We start from the raw sequence: 19,917 nt of genomic DNA, 5'->3' as shown, positions 1-19,917 counted from the left end.
TGTGTGTGTGTGCGCGCGCGCATGTGTGCGTATGCGTGTGTATATACATGTACATGTATGTAGGTCTTTGGTTATTCGGGTTTTCTGTACATGTATATATGTTAGTGTGTATGTATGTATGTATTTTATATATATACACACAATGTGTGTATTTATGTACATGTATATGTATATTTATGTATATATCTCTGTATGTTTAGTGTATGTGTATATATACATACATACATACAAGCGGCAGAGCTGAGTTCAGAATTCTATAAAGATCAGGTCAGCTTCCAGCTGTAGAAAGAGGAACAGATCAGGGCACACCAAAGGAACTATCCAACAAACAACTCTCCAATCAAGGAACTGAGGGGCACACTCTTAAATAACTGTTACAAAAGAATGTGTCTTTAGCTCTTTGGTTGGAGAGTTGTTTGTTGGACAGTTCCTTTGGTCTGCCCTGATCTACAGATCCTCTTTCTACAGCTGAAAGTAATACTGAACAGTTACATAAGAGGCCCAAAGTGGTATTTACAGACTTGGATTCCACAGGTTAGATAACTCCGCTTTTGTTTTGTATTGTCCCTGGAATGTCATGGTTGAAATTTCATACCTTCACAAATATCAGGCTGTTATTTTCATAGCTTTGGGTTTTCATAGCTGTCATTCTTATCTGATCATTTCAGATGCTGATGCCAAAAAGAAAATCTTGAGATATTTAAATGACTTGACATTTGAATTTTGATATAAAATAATTTAATCTATACAACTGTAATGCTATCAATTTTGCAAGATGATAGCATGAAATAGCATTCTGCAGAACATAATTCATTTTATTTTAGCATAGCTGATGTGAAGACCATTATCTCTACCACAATGGCCTAAATCTTCTCACGCATATTATAATAATATAAAAAGAATAGGCCAAATCTTCTCTCAGATGTTATAATGATATAAAAAGAATGCCACATCTCCTGCACTGAGGATCAAGACAGTTTTATTTACTATTGAAGTTGGCTATAATTCAGGTCATGACAGGCTTTCAACCAGAGATGTTAGTCTACAACTCAGTTTTACCCCTTGCTGAATGGAAATAGGCCATAAGAACAGGGTAGGAAATAAAATTGCATGGGATTATTTTCACAGAATACCAAAATTAAAGAATGACATTGATCATTTGCTATAATCATATCCAACACACTTTCCTCCTCATATTTTCTCCACAATAACTCTGTGAGGTGAGGTGAGCTGAATGAGTGACTGGCCCAAGGTCACCCAGCTGGCTTTCATCGCCAAGGCAGGACTTGATCTCATGGTCTCCTGCTTTTCTAGCCTAGTGCCTTAACCATTTGATCAAACTGGTTTTGAGTATTAACTGAGTAAAACACACTTATAAGTAAATGAAAATGATATAAAATTCGCCATTAAGTATATATTTTGGTTAGATACTAGAGAACTGACAATGGTTGATGGTTCAATTGCCTTCTGAAAGTCCAGTTTGCTCCATTGGGATGGTGTTACCTTGTGTCTAGCAGTCCACCAATTTTAGATAAAACTGTCTAGCACAAGAAGGGAAAAATTATACTTGGTTTCAATATGGGCAACTACATGTTAGATGGAAGGAAGATCAGAAAATTAGTATAGTGCAGAATGAGGAAAATTTGGTAAAGCAAATTAGAAATCAGTCTCAGGAGCATATAAAGATATTGTATAATGTACTACTTGAAATAGATTCTGAAAGGGATTTGGTAAAGGACTGTATGATAAAGTGGGCACAAAATTTTCAGGAGCCAATATTATTGGAAACTTGGGGAAAAATTGGGTTAGAAATGTTAAATTTACGCAGGCACAGAATTTAATTTTTATAAAATGTTTTATAGATGGCATTTAGATCCTAAGAAATTATCGTGTATGTATCCAGATATGCAAGCAAAATGTTGGAGATCTAATTGTGATGATGCTACATATTTTCATATTTGGTGGATTTGCAAGAATATTAAGGCTTTTTGGATAAGAATTTGGTGGATTTTACAAAATGTTTTGAAAAAGAAGATAAAGTTTCTGCCGCAATTTTTTGGGAATTATCACGGACTGTACAGTAATTGAGACTAAATTGATTTTAAATCTAATAACAGCGGCAAGATTACTGATAGGACAGTATTGGAAGAAAAAAGAATTACCTACAATAGAAGAATGGATATTGAAAGTTGCCAATTTGGCTGAGATGGCAAAAATCTCAGCCTTTTTGAAAGATAATACACAAGAAAGATACTTAAATGAATGGAAAAAATGGATTGACTATATTCAAAACAGATATCAGATGAAGAGATATCAGACTGCCTTTGAATGATGAGGATGTATTATTTCTGATTGCATTGAGGGAGGTTAGGATTTGATGAGAAATGCAGGAGTATAATTGACTTAGGAGAGAAAATTTTTAGCATATGTTTGTTTTATTTTTAACTATACCTTGTGTTTGTTCCGGGAAGTCGGGGGGGGGGAGGGGTTTTTTTGAAGGGAGGGGGGAGGGGGGTAAGGGAGAAGGGGGAAAAGGGGGGGAAAGCTTTTTTTGTAAAAACGTTTTCAATAAAAAAACTGTCTAGCACAGAGATTGCTAAAGATACTTCACAGAGTAATTGGATACATTTTTATAGATGTATAAAATTGGGACTTCTTAAAATATTAATACTCTGATAGAGTTCTTTTTACTTGACAGCTGTTATTTAAAATGTGTTATTTGGTTACAGCCAAAATTTACCTATTTATATTGACCTACAAGATTAGTTAAAAAATAATATTTTTCTTTTTTTAGCTGGGAGACAATCTCCAAAGCCCAGATTGGTATGCCTTCAGGAAAAGTGTTACAAATAGTATAGGAAAGGATCAGTGCATATGCTGATGAAGCCAGGGGATCCATCTAAAACATATGAAATGAGTATCCACATAAGAAAATGATTGTAGTTTGTGAATGACTTGCATCAAAATAAAGCACAATTTCTCATATTTTGTACAAGGTAAATCCTGGCAGACATTGGATCATACAGTGACTAACTGCCATCTGAGAACTTATACAGGGGGAAATGGAGACTTCCTCCAATTAACAAATACCATATTTAATTAATAAATGGCCTAGATATTAATATATAGTTAATAATAATATATAATTTATGAATCAACCAATTTTAAAATGTATCTTGTAAGTTAATATAAGTTCTTGAAATTCTTAGATCTTACAAAATTAACCATACATCATCAGATATGTATCACACTATTATGTGTTCTTTTAATGCATCTTTATTGCTGCTATCTATATATTTCATATCATACAGTAAATAAATCGCATATTTGTCATAAGCATTTTTAAAACTACGCCATATCACTCACCTAGAAGAATTTGTTGATTAGATGATTTATCAAAAACAACAGCTGGCTGAAAAAAATGTTCCATGAAAATTGAGTTATCGTGCAAATTGTCTGCAAAACAAAAACAGAGGTTTAGGCTGAAGGGCAGACATAATTACAGGTAGTCCCTAAGTGGGACCAGAATTTCCATTGCTAAGTGATGCAATTGTGGGATGCAATGTCATGTGACCACATAGCAACAGTAATCACCATTGTGTTTGTTAAATGAGGATGATGGCTTGTTAAAGGAGGGTCTCACTTGGCCACAATTTGTGACTTCCTACTGCTTCCAGAAAGCAAAGTCAATGGGGAAGTCGACAGGAAGTTATTATAAGTCCAAATCAGAAATCTTTCCTTAACTGCTAAACATGGACTATGTTGATTTTCTATTAAATACTTCTATTAAGTAACAGGCCTAGAATTAGCTCAGATTTAAACAAAAATCAAAAAGATAAATATATTTATAAATCATGTTTTTTGAATAAAGCATGTCAATTAGTCTGTCTCTACACTTAATATATTCTTTCTTGATAACTGCCAAGCTGTATGTTCACTTAATTTTTAATACTTAAAATAATAATTTATAATAGGCTGAGGAACAAAGTATTATTCTCTAGCATCATCTTATTCCTATATTCCTATAACTTTTTTTCACAAAATAAAATGGGTAGTTTCAGCCCAGTATTCTGTTTGGAAGTTTGTTTACATGCCTGGAAAAGTGTGACATCCAGAAACCACATCATTTAGCAACAGAAATGTCAGCAGTCCCTATTTCATTAACCAAGGATCTGTTTACAAGTTTGTGCCAGTTTCCAACAACTAAAGTCAGTGGGGAAGAGGAAGTTGCAAGCCCTGGGCAGCTCATAAACAGGCTAGCAGGCACAAGCATAATGAGATTTTGGGTGCTACTTCAGGAGGGTGAATGAGAGGCAGGTTTGCTGCAAGTGTGGAGGCTTGGGCTGGCTGCTGCAATTGCAGGAGGGCATATGCGGGGCAGGAGCAGCATGAGCGTAAAAGGGCTTGGAATAGCTGCTGCGAGATGGGAGAAGGCACACAAGGGTGATTGCAATATGAGGAAAGTTCAAGGGAGGCATATATGGTGCAAGTGAGCTTAGAGAAGCTGCTGCAAGGTGGGAAGGATGGGCAAGGACCATAGTGGTGCAGACTGCAGTGACTAACTACTACAGGATTCAGGAGGCTGTGACCGAAGAAAGTTGGGGTATGAGCACAGTAGGGCTTAGGGTGTCTGCTATCAAGCAGATGAGAGCATATGATGCTAATCAGGTATCCACAGGATGCTGCAAACATACTATGTGTTAGCTGGTTGCCAGATTAGACACAACTGTAGGAATGCTGGGAATGGCCACTCATAATTTAGAAAGATTTTCTGATCTACAAACATAATGTTCTGATGACCATACCGTTCTCTAGAATAGATTTCAGACCAACTTGTACTTTAGGTTTCCTAGATTCTCTTTGTTCAGGGGATATTATTCCACCAATAACCAAGTCTCCTGAAACAATAGAAATTTTAATTGTGATCTATATAATACCAATTATAATTTTTTTTATTCAAGATGAGATGGAATTCTGGAATAACTGGGATACCTATACCAAATTAGTACCAAGTCTATAACTTAATGATGACTTTGTTTTCATCTATCATTTCATAATGACACTCTCAAATGTAGAAACTAACATTTTGTGAGATTATTTCCTTAAAATAAAACAGTTCCATTATGGAGGCAGCATAAGGGGAAATATAGGCTATCCATGTCACCAGTAACTTAGGTGTTACTGTAAGTATATACATATGTACCACATATACTTTTTGTTACAACATTCCTGCATAATGTGATTTAAAAAGAAAACGGTTCAATTTTTTAATTGGAATAAAATCCAGACTAGAAATCTTTAAGCTTTTGCTTAAAGCACAAAAACTTAAATACCATGTATCGTGGTATTTCTTTGTTATTCAGGCACTTCTGGATTCTAAATTTTTGTATTAAAAATTCAAAACATAATCCAAATCTTTCTAATCCACATTTTACCAGTTTGATGGTTAAGGCCAGGAGACTATGAGTTCTAGACTCATTTTAAGCATTAAAAAACAGCTTTTTGACCTGGCCCAATAATTCTCTCTCAGCCTGATTAATTATATAGTATATCTGCATAAATACATATATCTATCAAGTAGCTTCTGCATGCAGGAAATGTTGGATTTTTGCATTAAAGGAATTTAGAAATATATGAGTTTCAGAAGAATGTCCGTAGCAAAAATTTAGAGAACTTGAATTTCTGTGCAGTATGAATTTGGCTGAAGCAGAATGCTTAGGTTCAAAGTAAGTGTATGCCCATCTTTTAGATTTAGTTTGAATTTCTAAAAAAATTAATGTTTCATCACAAACAATAACTTTTTCATTCAAAGCCCTGAATTACATACCTGAAGTGTTTATCTTATAATCAATACGTTCTCCTCGCCAATATTCCAATGGTTTCATACGTATTCTTTTGGACCGCCGAACATTGGGTGTGTTTGTAGGCAATACTACTCAAAAGGAAATATACAAAAATGTGTATGTGTGTGAAGTGAGTACACCCCTCACATTTTGTAAATATTTAAGTACATCTTTTCATGTGACAACACTGAAGAAATGACACTTGGCTACAATGTAAAGTAGTGAGTATACAGCTTGTATAATAGTGTAAATGCTGTCCCCTGACTTCCTGAAGAAATGGCAAAGGGCATTTCTAGTCTCTGGAGGGCCTCCGGGGGTGGGAGACCATTTTTGCCCCCCCCCAGGCTCCTAGAAAAGCTCTGGAGCCTGAGGAGAGTGGAAAATGGGCCTTCTGATCCCACCGGAAGTCAGCAAACGGGCCAGAGGATCTCAGGGGAAGGTCGTTTTTGCCCTCTCCAGGCTCCTAGAAAGCCTCTGGAGTCTGGGGTGAGTGAAAAACAGGCCTTCTACCCTCCTTGGAGGCCCTCCGGAGGCTGGAAACAGCCTGTTTCCTGACTTCCGGGGTGGGGGGGAGAAGACCCAAAAATGAGCTGGGCAGCACACGCATGTGTGCTGGAGCTGAGCTTACATGCCCACCAATATGGCTCTGTATGCCATCTGTAGCAAATGTGCCATAGGTTCGCTATCACAGATATATGCCATCCTCTGACAGCAATATTTTTCTGGAATTTAGATAACACAACCAGGAAAAACATTATGCAAACAAATTATCTGATATAAGATTGACATTAGGCCTCAGAACAAGGATAAAATAACATCAGAGCACTTTAAACTCCAAGTTAAATGACAAGTTTCAAAGCAGCCAATTTGGGGAAAAAATTAACAACTCAATTCAGAGGTTGCAGAACGCACATGCATAAAAATCTATCTCAGAATTTCTCAGCAAACAGTTTTTTTAACTTGTTTGTTAATAAAATACTTGAAATCTGTCTCAGATGTACCTCCCCGCCTCTATCCTTATTTAATCCTACAATACTTTAATCATTCCATGCATCTAATGAATTGAACTGAAACTCATCAAAAATTATATCTTTTAATAAAATGTTGATCTGAAAAAATACTACATACTCCTGATTTTGGCTATCAACCTCTTGTTAGCAGAAAAATCTAAAACTGTGTTCTGTAAACTCAAAATCTGCATCAAGTTTCTTAGCAACTTAATGTTTATATAACTGGAGTTTATAATTTGTTTTCCAGGCAGAATTATTATTTCCCCTCTGTTCAGACTAGCAAAACAAACTATACTTTTATCTAGACAAGATCCAACAAACCATGGTGAAGTTCCATTTCATAAAAGGGGATTTTCAAACTGTTTTTCATTCAAACATCACTCCCATACTAACTTTGCTCAAATATTGTAGGTGTGAAGGGCCTTTGGTGTTTTCTTACAAACATTTTGTTACCCAAACTAGGTAACATCATCAGTGCTACTAAGGAGTGTGGTTTGTTCTCAAATTATTTTCTAGACGCTTGCTCAGTGTTGGGAGTGGTCTTGGAGGTCCTTTGGTTGGGCTTCTTATTGTTAGCTTGTCAGTTCTTTGATTGGAATATTGTTTACTTCTTGATTCTTAGCCTGTTAATCTTGGTGTTAATAAGTGTTCATCTGAGTGTTAATTGCTGATGGGAAGGTATTTTTGTCTTTTTACTTTTTGGTTTGTTGATTCCCTTTTGCAAAGTATGTAGATCAATGGTTAAATCCAATTTTTTTTACTACCGGTTCTGTGGGCATGGCTTGGTGGGTGTGGTGTGGTTTAGTAGGTGTGGCTTGATGAGCATGGGAGGGAAAGGATACTGTAAAATCTCCATTCCCACCCCACTCCTGGGGGAAGGATATTGCAAAGTCTCCATTCCCACCCCACTCTGGGGCCAGCCCAAGATGGTATTTGGCAGTTCTCCGAACTACTCAAACTTTCCCCCACCGGTTCACCAAACTGCTCAAATTTTCCACTACTAATTCTCCAGAACCTGTCAGATTTCACCTCTGATGTAGATGTTGCTTATGTCTAAAAGCATGTCAGGCTTTTAGGAATTCTCTAGCTTTTTTGAACTTGATTTGGTCTAAGATGCTTACAGGTTTCCAGGTGAAACTATGATTGAATTGTAAAATTAAAGAGTTTTAATCATGTCTCGACTTCTAGCTGGCGTTCATGGATGCATTCTGCTGTTGGAGTCTTTACACTGTATGTTTTAGTTGATTCTCATTTCTTTCTTCTGTGGCTGCTGGATCTTTTGGTTTATTTAGAATGCTTTTGGGGGGGGGCTATGATTATGTTATGATGATTCAGTGTGATTATAATAGTCTTTTGGTAGTTTCCAAGATGTTTTTGATATATTGTGTTATCTTTTTTGACTTATGTTGGTTGTGCTATATTGGGTTGAGTTTTAATTGAGTTGCCTGGAAATCCATTTTATTGGAAGAAGTTGTATTAATGATCTGTTTCCTTTTACTGCTGTTTAGGGTTACTGCAATATGTGCTTGTCTAAATAGAGTTCTTACATAGCTTCCGTTGTGGGAGAATAGGTTATTACCCAAGCCCTGACTAGTACTAATGATTTTACCTAGTTTGGGTAATAAAATATCTGCAAGAAAATAATCAAGCTCAGAGAGTACTAAGAACTACAATATATGAGCTAAAATATTCTCCTTTATTGATATTGTGGATCTGTTGGTTAGAACTTCAAGAGTCCTCAATTGATAACCCTAGCACTTTATTTGAACAGCGTCAGGTTGACAAGCCTGCTATAAAACCAAGTAAGTTTCACAGATTTAAAAGCTATTTGTACAAGGTAAAATTGAGAATATAGTTGCTACAGTGATTAGGTATAGTGAGCAGTTTCCATTTTATCTATGCCTCTTGCTATTTCTTTTCCTCATATCTACATTTTCCCTAACAGCAGTTAAATTATACCATATTGCCAGATCAGTTTTTATTGTTGTGCCACTAATCCTATCATGGTTTCATTAAGTCATTAATCACTAACAGACATGCTTCGACCTAGTAAGAATAGTTTATTTCCCTTTAGTTCCTACTTTGAGTTACCTTTTTTTCCTTTTTCTTTTTTGCAGCTCTCATCTGCTGTTGTGTTTCAAAAGAGATAAATATACTATCTAAATTCTGGCATAAAGCTGTTCACTCATCCATTACTATTTTCTAATATATATTTTAAGTGATAGCTCAGGCTGGTAAGGCCTGTTATTAAGACCTGTTATTAAGAACACAAAGCCTGCAATTACTGCAGGTTCGAGCCCGGCCCAAGGTTGACTCAGCCTTCCATCCTTTATAAGGTAGGTAAAATGAGGACCCAGATTGTTGGGGGGGCAATAAGTTGACTTTGTAAAAATATATACAAATAGAATGAGACTATTGCCCTATACACTGTAAGCCGCCCTGAGTCTTCGGAGAAGGGCGGGGTATAAATGTAAACAAAAACAAAAAAATTTAAATGCCAAATGATTTATATGTTAAATATTGTCATAAAAATAAGCCTTCAACATATAGCATTCGGTCATAGTAACAGTTCAAAGGTTTAATACTGTAAACCATAAATTTAAATTGAAAATACATAAAAATATGAATATGTTATCGTATGATCAAAAATTTTATAATATTGATTTAAATAGTGCATGCAATCTGTATACAAGAAAATTATATTGAATAATACAAAGTACTATACCTGTACTTTTAAAATGCATTAATGCTGCCAATGTCTATTATCAAAAAACATTTATAACCTAAAAATAAATTTATAGAATTTTTGGTTTTGTATTGAACCTCTCCCATAGAATCACTAAACAGAAGGTTGAGGATTTTTCTATAAAAAAAAACAAAATATAAAACTTACTTAGTTTATGCTTTAATGAATTTGATACTGGGTTCTTCTCCAAATCTGCAGATTTATCTAAAAATAATACAGAACATAAAAAATACAAAAAGGAAAAATTAGAAGGGTGCTAGATGCAATATTACTATTAATGTATTTAAGTACAAATTAGTCTTAGATTGGAAAAACTGTTCAGGCCCATTCAAAATTTGGAATATAACATTGTTTCAAATTGCCCTGTCAATTTGGGTAGTTGTCTTGCACCTTATTTTTTTAAAAATCCCACCTTGGAGAAAACAGCTTTAATTGTCATGGGTGGAGAAAATAATGTGGAGGCTTGGTGGAATGTAAAAAACGCCTGCAAATCTTTTTTTTGTGTGGTGCTGTTGTAACTTAAATGGTCACTAAACAAAACATTGTAAATTGAGGACTACCTGTATTAAAAATGCAGAATGGACAAAATTTTAAGATGAATTTAGTAAAAATCAAATAAAAAATAACAAAAGAGATGATTAAAAATTGAATGAAACTGGTTAAGAATTGGACATCTGGAAATGATGAGTTGCTTGGGTTTGGCTCAAATAGTTTATATCCATTTGTAGCTTAAGCAATTTAATAAAGTATTGCATAAAGATTGTTAATAATTGGCAAAATATATTGGATTCAAAAATAGCAATGTGTTTTCCACGGTTGGAACATTTAAAATACTTTTGCGGTGGTATTTTTCCCCTCACTGAACATAGAATATTTGAGCTGTTTAAATTTTGTTCCATTGCAACACTTAATCAAGACATTCCAACAGAATATTCTCGCAGAATGCTGTTTTCCAAGTTCAAAACAAAATATATTTTGCAAATTTATATATAACTACAGTGAGAATCAGTTGGTATAGTGGTTAAAGGCATCAGGCTAGAAACAGGGAGATCATGAGTTTCAGTCCTACATGGTGCAACGCCAGCTGGATAACCTTTGGTCTATCACCTTTTTTTCAGCCCTAAGAAGCAGGCAGTGGCAAACCAGGAGTCAAGACTGACCCCAAAACACCAAAATAAACAAACAAATGTACAGTAATCAATCAGATTTTTAGCAGTTTACAATGAAGAAGCATTTCCAATAGAACAGTTGTAAAATCATAGTAATAATCAGTCTTATTCCACAAATCCTCTAAACACTTTGGTTTTTATTCATGTTTATTCCTGCTACTACACTATTAAAATAAATAACTAGTTCAAGAATTAACATTTCTGACATAGTTTACAAGGAATACCATTAATTCCGGATAATGGTAATAGTGTGTCAATAGTGGTTTCTACATAGGCATTAATGTTATTCTAAATAGGATTCCACAATATAATACGCAATAGCTTGGCATCTCAACCAATATAAATTAGATTTTATCCAGAACCATAAAACGTTCAGATCTGACTCCATCTAATTAGATGTGCCAGTTTTGACCCTTAAACCCTTACACATCATTAAACTATCTATGAATTTGTCACATAATAATCTTTTTTAAAAGATTTTTACCACAGAAAAGGCAAGAGAAATAATATCTTTCTGTGGTCAAAGAATGTGTCTTGGCAATCTTTTAATACTGTTTTTAATATGAAGCATTACTATTTTTAATTTTATTAACAATTACTGTTAAGTGTTTCTGTAACTTCTAAAATGCCTTCTGAATCTTAGTGAAATAAAAATATTAAAACATATGAAAAAATTTATTTAGCATGTGAATTCCTTTCTTCCTGAGAGAAAAAGAGCAGTTTGTTTCTTTCACTCCCCATGAAGCTTCAGACAAGTTTTGCTGAAGCAGATGAACTTTTTCATCCATCCCCAGAGATAAAAGACTTTTGTAGGAGGAAAGCTATGTTAGTCTGTAGTAGTCAAAAATCAGGAATTTGGTTTCCCAACTAAGCCATGCAGCATAAAATGTGTTAGCTGGAAAGGTGTTACCAGACACCTGCTGTAATAGCTGAGTGACAATATCCCCCCACAAATAAAAGAAAATCAGTTGGGATGAATTACAGCTTAGACCACAACCCTAAAGTAAAACCAATAATATGCTGAATTTTCCATCGGCTCAAAGACTGAGAATTACAATAGTTTCCTCTTTAAAGTCAGAGAAATTCCAACATATCAAACCCATAACTGAAGACAGAGACAAAGTTGAAACCTGTACAGCATTTAACCCTTTTCCACATATAGATGGGAAAAATGAAGGGACCAAGGACTCTTCATTCAAACATGAGTTATAAATATTCTTCTTTATTGAGACACAATAAATAGTTTACTGACTGAAAAAAATAATTTACGGACTGTTAGAACCCCAGTTTGGTGGGTCCTAACTGCCCTCCATTAAGTAGTAAGAAAAATTTTGCACATTAAATACAAATTCCAGCTATATTTTGTATAACTCAAGTCAGTATTTGCAATGCACTCAACTACAATCCTGTGGCATGGAGTGGAGTAAGAGAAAGTGACTGGCCTAAGATCACCCTGCTGTTTGCCATGTCTAAGAGAAGATTAGACTTTCCAATTTCTTGGTTTCTAGTCCAGCACTTTAACCACATTACCAAACTTGGTTAAGAGAATGCAGCTTCTTTTGAGGCATGTAATCATAATAAGAGCAAAAAAGCCACCACTAATTAAAGACATGATATAATTCCTCCTTCAGGGAAGTAATACAGACATATCATTCAAAGCCCATTTTGAACGAAATCACTTAAATCAGTCCAATTATTAAAAAAATTAGAACATCCTTTTTTCAAAACAGAGCTCACAGGATGTCTTTTGTTCATATGACAGAACTGTATTCTCAGGTGGCCACCAGTAGTTTGCCCAGTAGGCTGACAATAAATGGGAGAACTTTTCTCACATTATCACAGTTGAATAAACTAGAGCTTCTCTAAATAAGAGCTGGACAATATCATTATTGTTAAAGTTAGACTTTTTAAAAATCTATGCATTCAACAAAACTATAATATAATCATACCTTATTAATTAAAATGGATTAAAATATTTACTTTACATGTATGTTTCTTGTATTTATATCCTGCATTTAGCAATAGCAATAATACTTAACTTATATACTGCCCCATAATACTTTTCAGCAGTCTCTGAGTAGTTTACAATGCCTCCAACAATCTGGGTACTTATTTTATTGATCTCAGAAGAATGGAAGGCTGAGTCAACCTTGAGCCACATCAAGATCGAACTCCAGGCTGTGGACAGAACTGCAATACTGCATTCTAACCACTGAGGCAGTGTAGACGTACTCCTTCCTCCAATTTTCCCCAATTACAATAGCACTGAATATAGCTCTGTTCCTACCAATGCATGCACTTCTACAGATACACTAAAGCCATAGTTGTTTGAATACATACCATGCTAGCAGACATGCCAAAGACACAAATATTTACAAGAAAACCCTGATTCAACTATCATTGACCTTTATATGTATAGGATATAAGGAGCCATGGTGGCACAGTGGTTAGAGTGCAGTACTGCAGGCTATTTCTGTTGATCACTGGTTGTCAGCAGTTTGGCATATCAAATCTCACCAGACTCAGTTGAATCAGCCTTCCAAAGTGGGTAAAATGAGGACCCATATTGGGGGCAATATGCTGACTCTATAAACCGCTTAGAGAGGACTGTAAAGCAGAGGTCTGCAATTTTAAACACTCAAAGAGCCATTTTGACCTGTTTCCCACAGAAAAGAAATCACCGAGAGTCACAAAATCTGGGTGGGCATGGCTAACTCAACATCACTCATGCCTACCCAGTCACATGACACACACACCCCGCCATGCTTACCCAGGTTTTGTGGCTCCTGGTGTTTTCTGTGGGAAACAGGCATTTCTCTCTGTGTGTATCTCTCTCTTTCTTTCTCTCTCTCTCTCTCTTCCTCTTTTCTCTCTGTCGTGTGTGTGTGTGTGTGTGTGTGTGTGTGTGTGTGTGTGTGTGTGTGTGTTCCCTCTTGAACCATTTCCAAAAACAGGCGAGGGTTGAGTGTTTTTTTTTTGCTGATGTTTTTCTTTCTTCTTCTTTGGGTGCTTTTTACCATATTTAAATCAAGAGTCATTTCAGGTTCCCAGATAAATGAAGCTCTTTCGTCCCCCTGCTGTGACTCCCTGTCAGCTGAACTCACCACTGGCAGGCGTTTCTTCCAGCTCTTGTTTGTGCTGCGCACACCTTGGTTGCTAGGGGAGACGCGCAACTTGCTCTCCGCTCCAAGACACTGGCTCAACCTGGCTGCAGCCGACACCGCTGCTGTTGCCACCTCCATAGCCTGCCTGCTGCTCTCACAGCACCTTGTGCAGCTATTAAATTTAGCACACTTCACAATGGGAGCGATGGTGTCCCCTCCTCCTCCTTGAGCCCATTACAATGCAGAACATTGGCCGCAGCCAGGCTGGGCCAGTGTCTCGGGCGGAGAGCAAGTCGCACATCTCCCCAAGCGACCAAGGTGTGCACAGGACAAATAAGGGCTGGAAGAAGCACCTGCAAGATATGGCAAATACAGAGGTGCTTCGATCCCGCTCTGGAATATGGAGTGAGTCTCCATCTCCCGCCATCGTCCTTACCGTGTCAGGCCAGGCAAGGAGTGACTGGGAAGGGAGGGCAAGGGGTGGGGCCAGCCAGTGGTGTGTTCAGCAGACAGGGAGCCATAGCAGGAGAATGAAAGAGCCACATGCGGCTCCAGAGCCGCAGGTTGCAGACTCCCGGTCGAAGTGCTAGTGCTAGCATCAGGAAGCGCGAATTCTTACATTCTGCATTAAAAACCCCAAACCACAAAAAAAGTTTAAATCAAACAAATTACAAAAAATTTATTACTTATTATATACTTACACATTTAATAAATGAATTATTTGTAAAATAGATAAGCATGAATCAAGTTATTTCAAAATAAGATTCTATAATATCAAGTATAGTTTTAAAAATGCATGGTAATAATACAAATACAACATGCTTAACATGGGGCTGCCCTTGAAGAGCATCCATAAGTTCCAGTTGGTGCAAAATGCAACGGTCCGCATGGTTTTGTACAGATTTTGTATGCACAAGTACCACCTCTCCTGCGGGAGCTGCATTGGTTGCCCATTTTATTCCAGATGCAATTCAAGGTGCTGGTTGTCACCTTCATGGCTTGGGACCAGGTTATCTGAGGGACCGTCTCTTGCCTATCACATCAACCTGACCCATCAGAGCAGGGAGGCAAGGAATGTTGCGGGTCCCATCCCCAAGGGGATGCACTTGGTGGGACCCAAAAGACAGGTCTTCTCGGTGGTGGTTCCCTCTCTCTGAACCATCATTCACCCAGAGATTAGAATGGCCCCCACTCTACTATTCTTCCAGAAGGTGCTGAAGACCTGGTTCTGCCAGCGAGCCAGGGGAACCCAGAGTGGGATGGAGCCCATTAAATGGCTCGTATGATCTGCTGTCGCTGGGGCGGGGGGTGAGAGGTGGGGGTGATTTTATTATATTGTATTATATTAATTTATTTGATTCTTTTTGTTAGTTTTTATTGTTTTAAATGTGGTTTTATATTCTGTAAGCCACAATTTGCTCAGGATCAGAACCAATAATGTGAGAACTCATGGAATGAATCATATTTGCTTGGTCCACATTTAATAGTAAGCATAATGCATAGACCACACACCCCAAAAAACCACACAATCTTAACAATTTGTATGAACCACAATAGTAGCCGATCCTGCACAGAAAAAGAAACAGAACTTAAATATTAACTTTGTCAAGTTACCTGAATTAGAATCATCTGTATTAAATGGATTCCATTCTCTTTTAAATATTTCATTATTACAAAGTGGTAGAAGTAGTGAGTCACTAAAAAAAAAATGTTTAGATCAGATTAAATCATTATATTTGTAAATTATACTACCCGATGTAGCTTAAATCAGGAAACATAATATCTCCATGTACAATATATTTATGGAATGATAATTGTTTATCTTCCCAAGCTGTTTTTCTTTTAAAAGGGCAATACAAAAATAAAATCCAAAAATGATATCAGCAGGTTTATGTCCCACGAGGACAGTGCAATACTGAATCTATTTTTCTGACATCGCTTCATAGCTTTTCCTAAAAATTACTCCAGAACATTCCGTTTGATTCTAAACCAGTGTTTTTTCAAACTTAGCAACTCTTAAGATCTGGGATTTCAGCTCTACAAATTTCACAACTAGTGTGAAACAATTTCATCAGAGGAAAACTTTACCTGGATTAAGTGGCACATTCACCATTTTTTCATTCTAGGTTCTTGAATATGTTTTGTGTTACTATGAATCAGACATTGGGCATAATATTCAGAAACAAATAATTCCCATAGAAGATCTGCACATATTTACTGTACACATAATAGTATCTCAGAGAAATATTTTTAATTCAGTCTGAATAAAATAGGTTATATCATCAAGTATTGTGGAAGGAGGGAGGGAGGTAAGGAGGGAGGGAGGAAGGAAGGAAGGCATTTCAAAAAAATTATCTGATGTTATTCATATTTCCATCTGATGCATAAGATCTGAAAAAAAATTCAACAGTTGAATTTGCAAGATTATTACAATTAGTCTGCAGGAAGTTATTATAGATCAGAGCATAGCAGAACCCCAGCAGCAGCGCTGTGCCCACCACCAGCACCTCTGATGCCTCCATGGCCGGCTTGCCAGCCCTGCAGCCCGCAAGCACTTCCCTTTTACCAGGTATGCCAGTCCCTGAGCCCTCACCACTTCTTGTGTGTGTTTAGGGCAGGCGCCCGGTTGGGGCTGAGGCTGCAGGGGCCAGGTCCTCACTGTCTCCAGGGCAACCCCTCCAGGCCAGATCTAATCACATCATGGACTGGATCTTGGGCCTTGAGTTTGACATGTCTATTCTATAGCTTCATTGCAACATGGTCTGCCATTTTGTCAACAAGTTTAGAAAAAAATTAAAAACTTGTCATAAAGATTTCTACTCTATTTTCTTTATTCTCTAGCTTCCTTTAGTGTTCAACCTTCAAGGTCTCCTTATTGTGAAAACACCAAAGCAATTACAATTTTCTTATGAAAAAAATCTTCTAATTAATCCAAAGATATAATTCCAAATCCACCTGAACCTTTAACTCATTCTTACTTTGTAAAATCCATACACAAAGAACCCTTTTACTCTAAAGTCTGTATATTTTCAAATTTATATATATTGTAAAATCAATTTTAAACCATTATCCTTCCTGGTCAAAGTGTTTTAAATGAATATCAAGACAGTGAAGAAGATCTTAAAAGTCCAAACTCAGTGGAGAAAACACTATCAAGGCAATAAGCACCTGGCAATTCCAGTCATTAGATACACAATAGTGGTGTGAACTCAAACAGAACTAAAAGCCCTAAGTAGGAAGACCAGAAAAATAACGAATCATGCCCTTTATCCTCACAGTGATGTTGACAGACTTTGTCTTACCAAAGAAAGTAGATGTTGAAGAATGTTGCAAGTACATCAGAACAGTTGGAAAAGAAAAATAATGCATTGGAAGAATATCTGAAGGACAGTGAAAATGCACTGAAACTAGTATACCAGGAAGGATTACTGAATACCGAAAAGACTAAACTGGCTTACAAGAAAGACCAAATGAAGAATAGAATGGAGACATGGGAAGTCTAAGAATTATATGGCCAGCACGCTAAAATAATAATAATAATAATAATAACTATTATTATTATTATTATAATTATAATATATTATATACATTATATAATTATAATATATAATAATATATAATAATTATAATAATAATGGGGGAAGCAAATAATAAGACTTGGCAATGGCTAAGAACAGGAAAGTTGAAGAAAAAGACAGAGAAACTAAATCAAGCTACATAAGACCGAGCCTTAAGAACAAATGTATATAAAGTCAGAATTCAGAAGACAGCAACAGAGTAAGTGCTGCCTATGCAAAGAAGCTGAAGAAACAGTGTTTGTTAGCCGCCACAAGAAGACTGCACTAACTGACTACAAGCAATGGCATGACAAAATAGCAACAATGGTATATTGGAATATCTGCAAGAAATATCATTTGCCCACAAGAACTGGTAGGACCATAAAATAGAGAAAATCATAGAAAATGAAGAAGCTAAATTGCTTAGGGACTTTAAAACTTAAATAGACAGGTACCTGCTACAGGTCTATGATGACTCGATGTGGCTTCTTCCCATCACCAAAACCCCTCTGTCAACCTGATGCCATTTCTTCACAGGACTTTTATTAAATGCCACCACCCACTTTGCAAGGTTTTTTTTTATTGTATAGTAATGGCAACACTTTTTTAAAAAATTGCACAAAAAACACTTGCAAAGTCATAGCAGAGGACCTTTAAAAGAAACTTACCCTCCACACCACTGTAGCCAAACTGCCCATTTAGCGTTTGGTCCAGAGCCAAGGTCCAGGGCAGCAGTGAGGGAGTCAAAATGGGAAGTGTCCCATCTGATGCTGCTGTCGCTCTTCCCTGACAGCTTACTTACTTCTCATCAGCCACAACCCAAGGCGCAGAGGCAACAGTGGGGGATATAAAAATGGGAAACCCCCATCTGATCCTTCATCCCTGCCCTCCGCCTCATCTCTCACTTCAGATGAACTGCTGGTTCGGTATTTAAGACCAAGCCAACCTACTGCTGCCACCCTCTGCCACCCCGTTCACTCGCTCATCCACCCAGCTCTCCATCTAGTACCCTATCCCTTGCTGCACCCTAACAGCTCACTCGCTTGCTCACCCACTTGCCCAGCTCTATCTGGTGCCCACAGCAAGTTATCTCCACAGCAGATTTCCAGTGTTGAGTTGTCTTGTGAAGAAATGGCAGCAGGAGTTGGCAGAGGGGACATAGCAGTGGCGAGAAGGCCACCCCCATCTGGCCCTGTTAAGCCAGTATTGTTGAGTTGTCCCAATTCCGACCTGCCACATAACATCCCACACTTAACAACTGTCAACAAGAAAGGCAAATATCTGGATATAGCATGTGGCAATACTTGGAGACAACAGAAGAGAAAGAACTGAAGAAATAAAAAAATGCAAAGACCTGCAAATAGTAATACTGCGTTTCTCCAAAAAGAAAGCCGGGTCTCATTTTTTTTTGACCTGCGGAAAAATGGCTAGGCCTCCTTTTTGTAGGGTTCTAATTATTGACTCACCTCACGGCCTTCTGGAAAGCCCTCTGCAGGAGATAATAGAGCTCCGATTGATTGATTTATCCAGAGCTCTGTTATCCACTGCAAATGCTTTCCGGCAGCCATGTGAAAGCAAAACGGAGGTCAGGGCGATGTGTGCAAGTGACCACAAGCAACTGCAGAAGAAGCAGCCGAAAAAGGCGAGGCAGGTGTTGGGATATGAAGCCTGGTAAGTAGGGCAGCTCTACTCTATCCCCACCATAGCTTATTTTTTACCTGTGTGCCTCAGGGTGGGTGGCATCTTAATTAGGGCTAATTTTGTGGGTGAGGCTTAATTTGATCACATGCGCTCAAAAACGTGATAGGGCTTCTTTTCAAGGTGGGTCATCTTTTTGGAGAAACATGGTGGAATGACTGTGACAAAAGAAAACAAAGGTAGTACCAACAGTCATAGACTCCGTGAGTGCAATCCCAAACAACTGGAGCACCACTTGAATACCAGCACCACGACAAATTCAATGCCAGTCATTGCAAAAGGCAGCTTTACTCAGAACAGGTTCCATCCTTCAAGGATACTTCTAATACCATCAAATATCATCTGCTGAAATGGACTACTGCATCAAGGGAAATATATTTAGAAAATCTCTGTGCTCAGGCCAGCAATCCTTCATCCCCACAAACCATTCCTGACCTGCACTGCACCCCTGCACTCTCTCCCTTATGTACATAGCACTTCTCACACATCCTTCCTGACCTGCACCATCTTTCCAACCTGCATCTCTGTGCACTATTCCCAATCCGCACCATACTCTCATGTATAATTTTCAACCCCTTTGGCATCTCTTGCACATCCTCATCCACCCAACTGGACCATATCACATCTTTGTGTTTCTTCTCCAACCTACATGGCTCCTTTTGCATATTCCTTAAGATCAAGAGTGACAGATGTAGAAAGTTTTCTAGAAAAACATACATATGAACAGATAAAATAAGTGCTCCTTAGCTTTCAGTGCTGTCAGTAGGCTCAGATCCAAAAAAAGAGGAAA

At 37.3% G+C, this 19,917-nt stretch overlaps 1 protein-coding gene across 10 annotated transcripts in view; it reads right to left on the bottom strand.

The window, feature by feature from the left end:
• The window catches only part of CENPC (centromere protein C), an 84,351-nt gene that overhangs the window by 36,869 nt on the left and 27,565 nt on the right, over window positions 1–19,917 (bottom strand). For all 10 annotated transcript variants that reach the window (XR_009154944.1, XR_009154947.1, XR_009154945.1 and 7 more), the window contains 5 exons: window positions 15,487–15,569; window positions 9,747–9,803; window positions 5,828–5,932; window positions 4,806–4,898; window positions 3,367–3,456 (listed from right to left, as the gene is read on the bottom strand). Coding sequence is in view for 6 of the 10 variants with exons in the window: in XM_058181422.1 (XP_058037405.1) it covers window positions 3,367–3,456; window positions 4,806–4,898; window positions 5,828–5,932; window positions 9,747–9,803; window positions 15,487–15,569 (428 nt within the window). In the remaining 4 variants the exon portion in view is untranslated. The remainder of the gene's footprint in view (window positions 1–3,366; window positions 3,457–4,805; window positions 4,899–5,827; window positions 5,933–9,746; window positions 9,804–15,486; window positions 15,570–19,917) is intronic.

Source organism: Ahaetulla prasina, chromosome 4, assembly GCF_028640845.1.
Source record: "Ahaetulla prasina isolate Xishuangbanna chromosome 4, ASM2864084v1, whole genome shotgun sequence".
NCBI lineage: Eukaryota > Metazoa > Chordata > Lepidosauria > Squamata > Colubridae > Ahaetulla > Ahaetulla prasina.
Note: the sequence above shows the minus strand (reverse complement) of the source record. Positions and strands in the feature narration are given on the sequence as shown.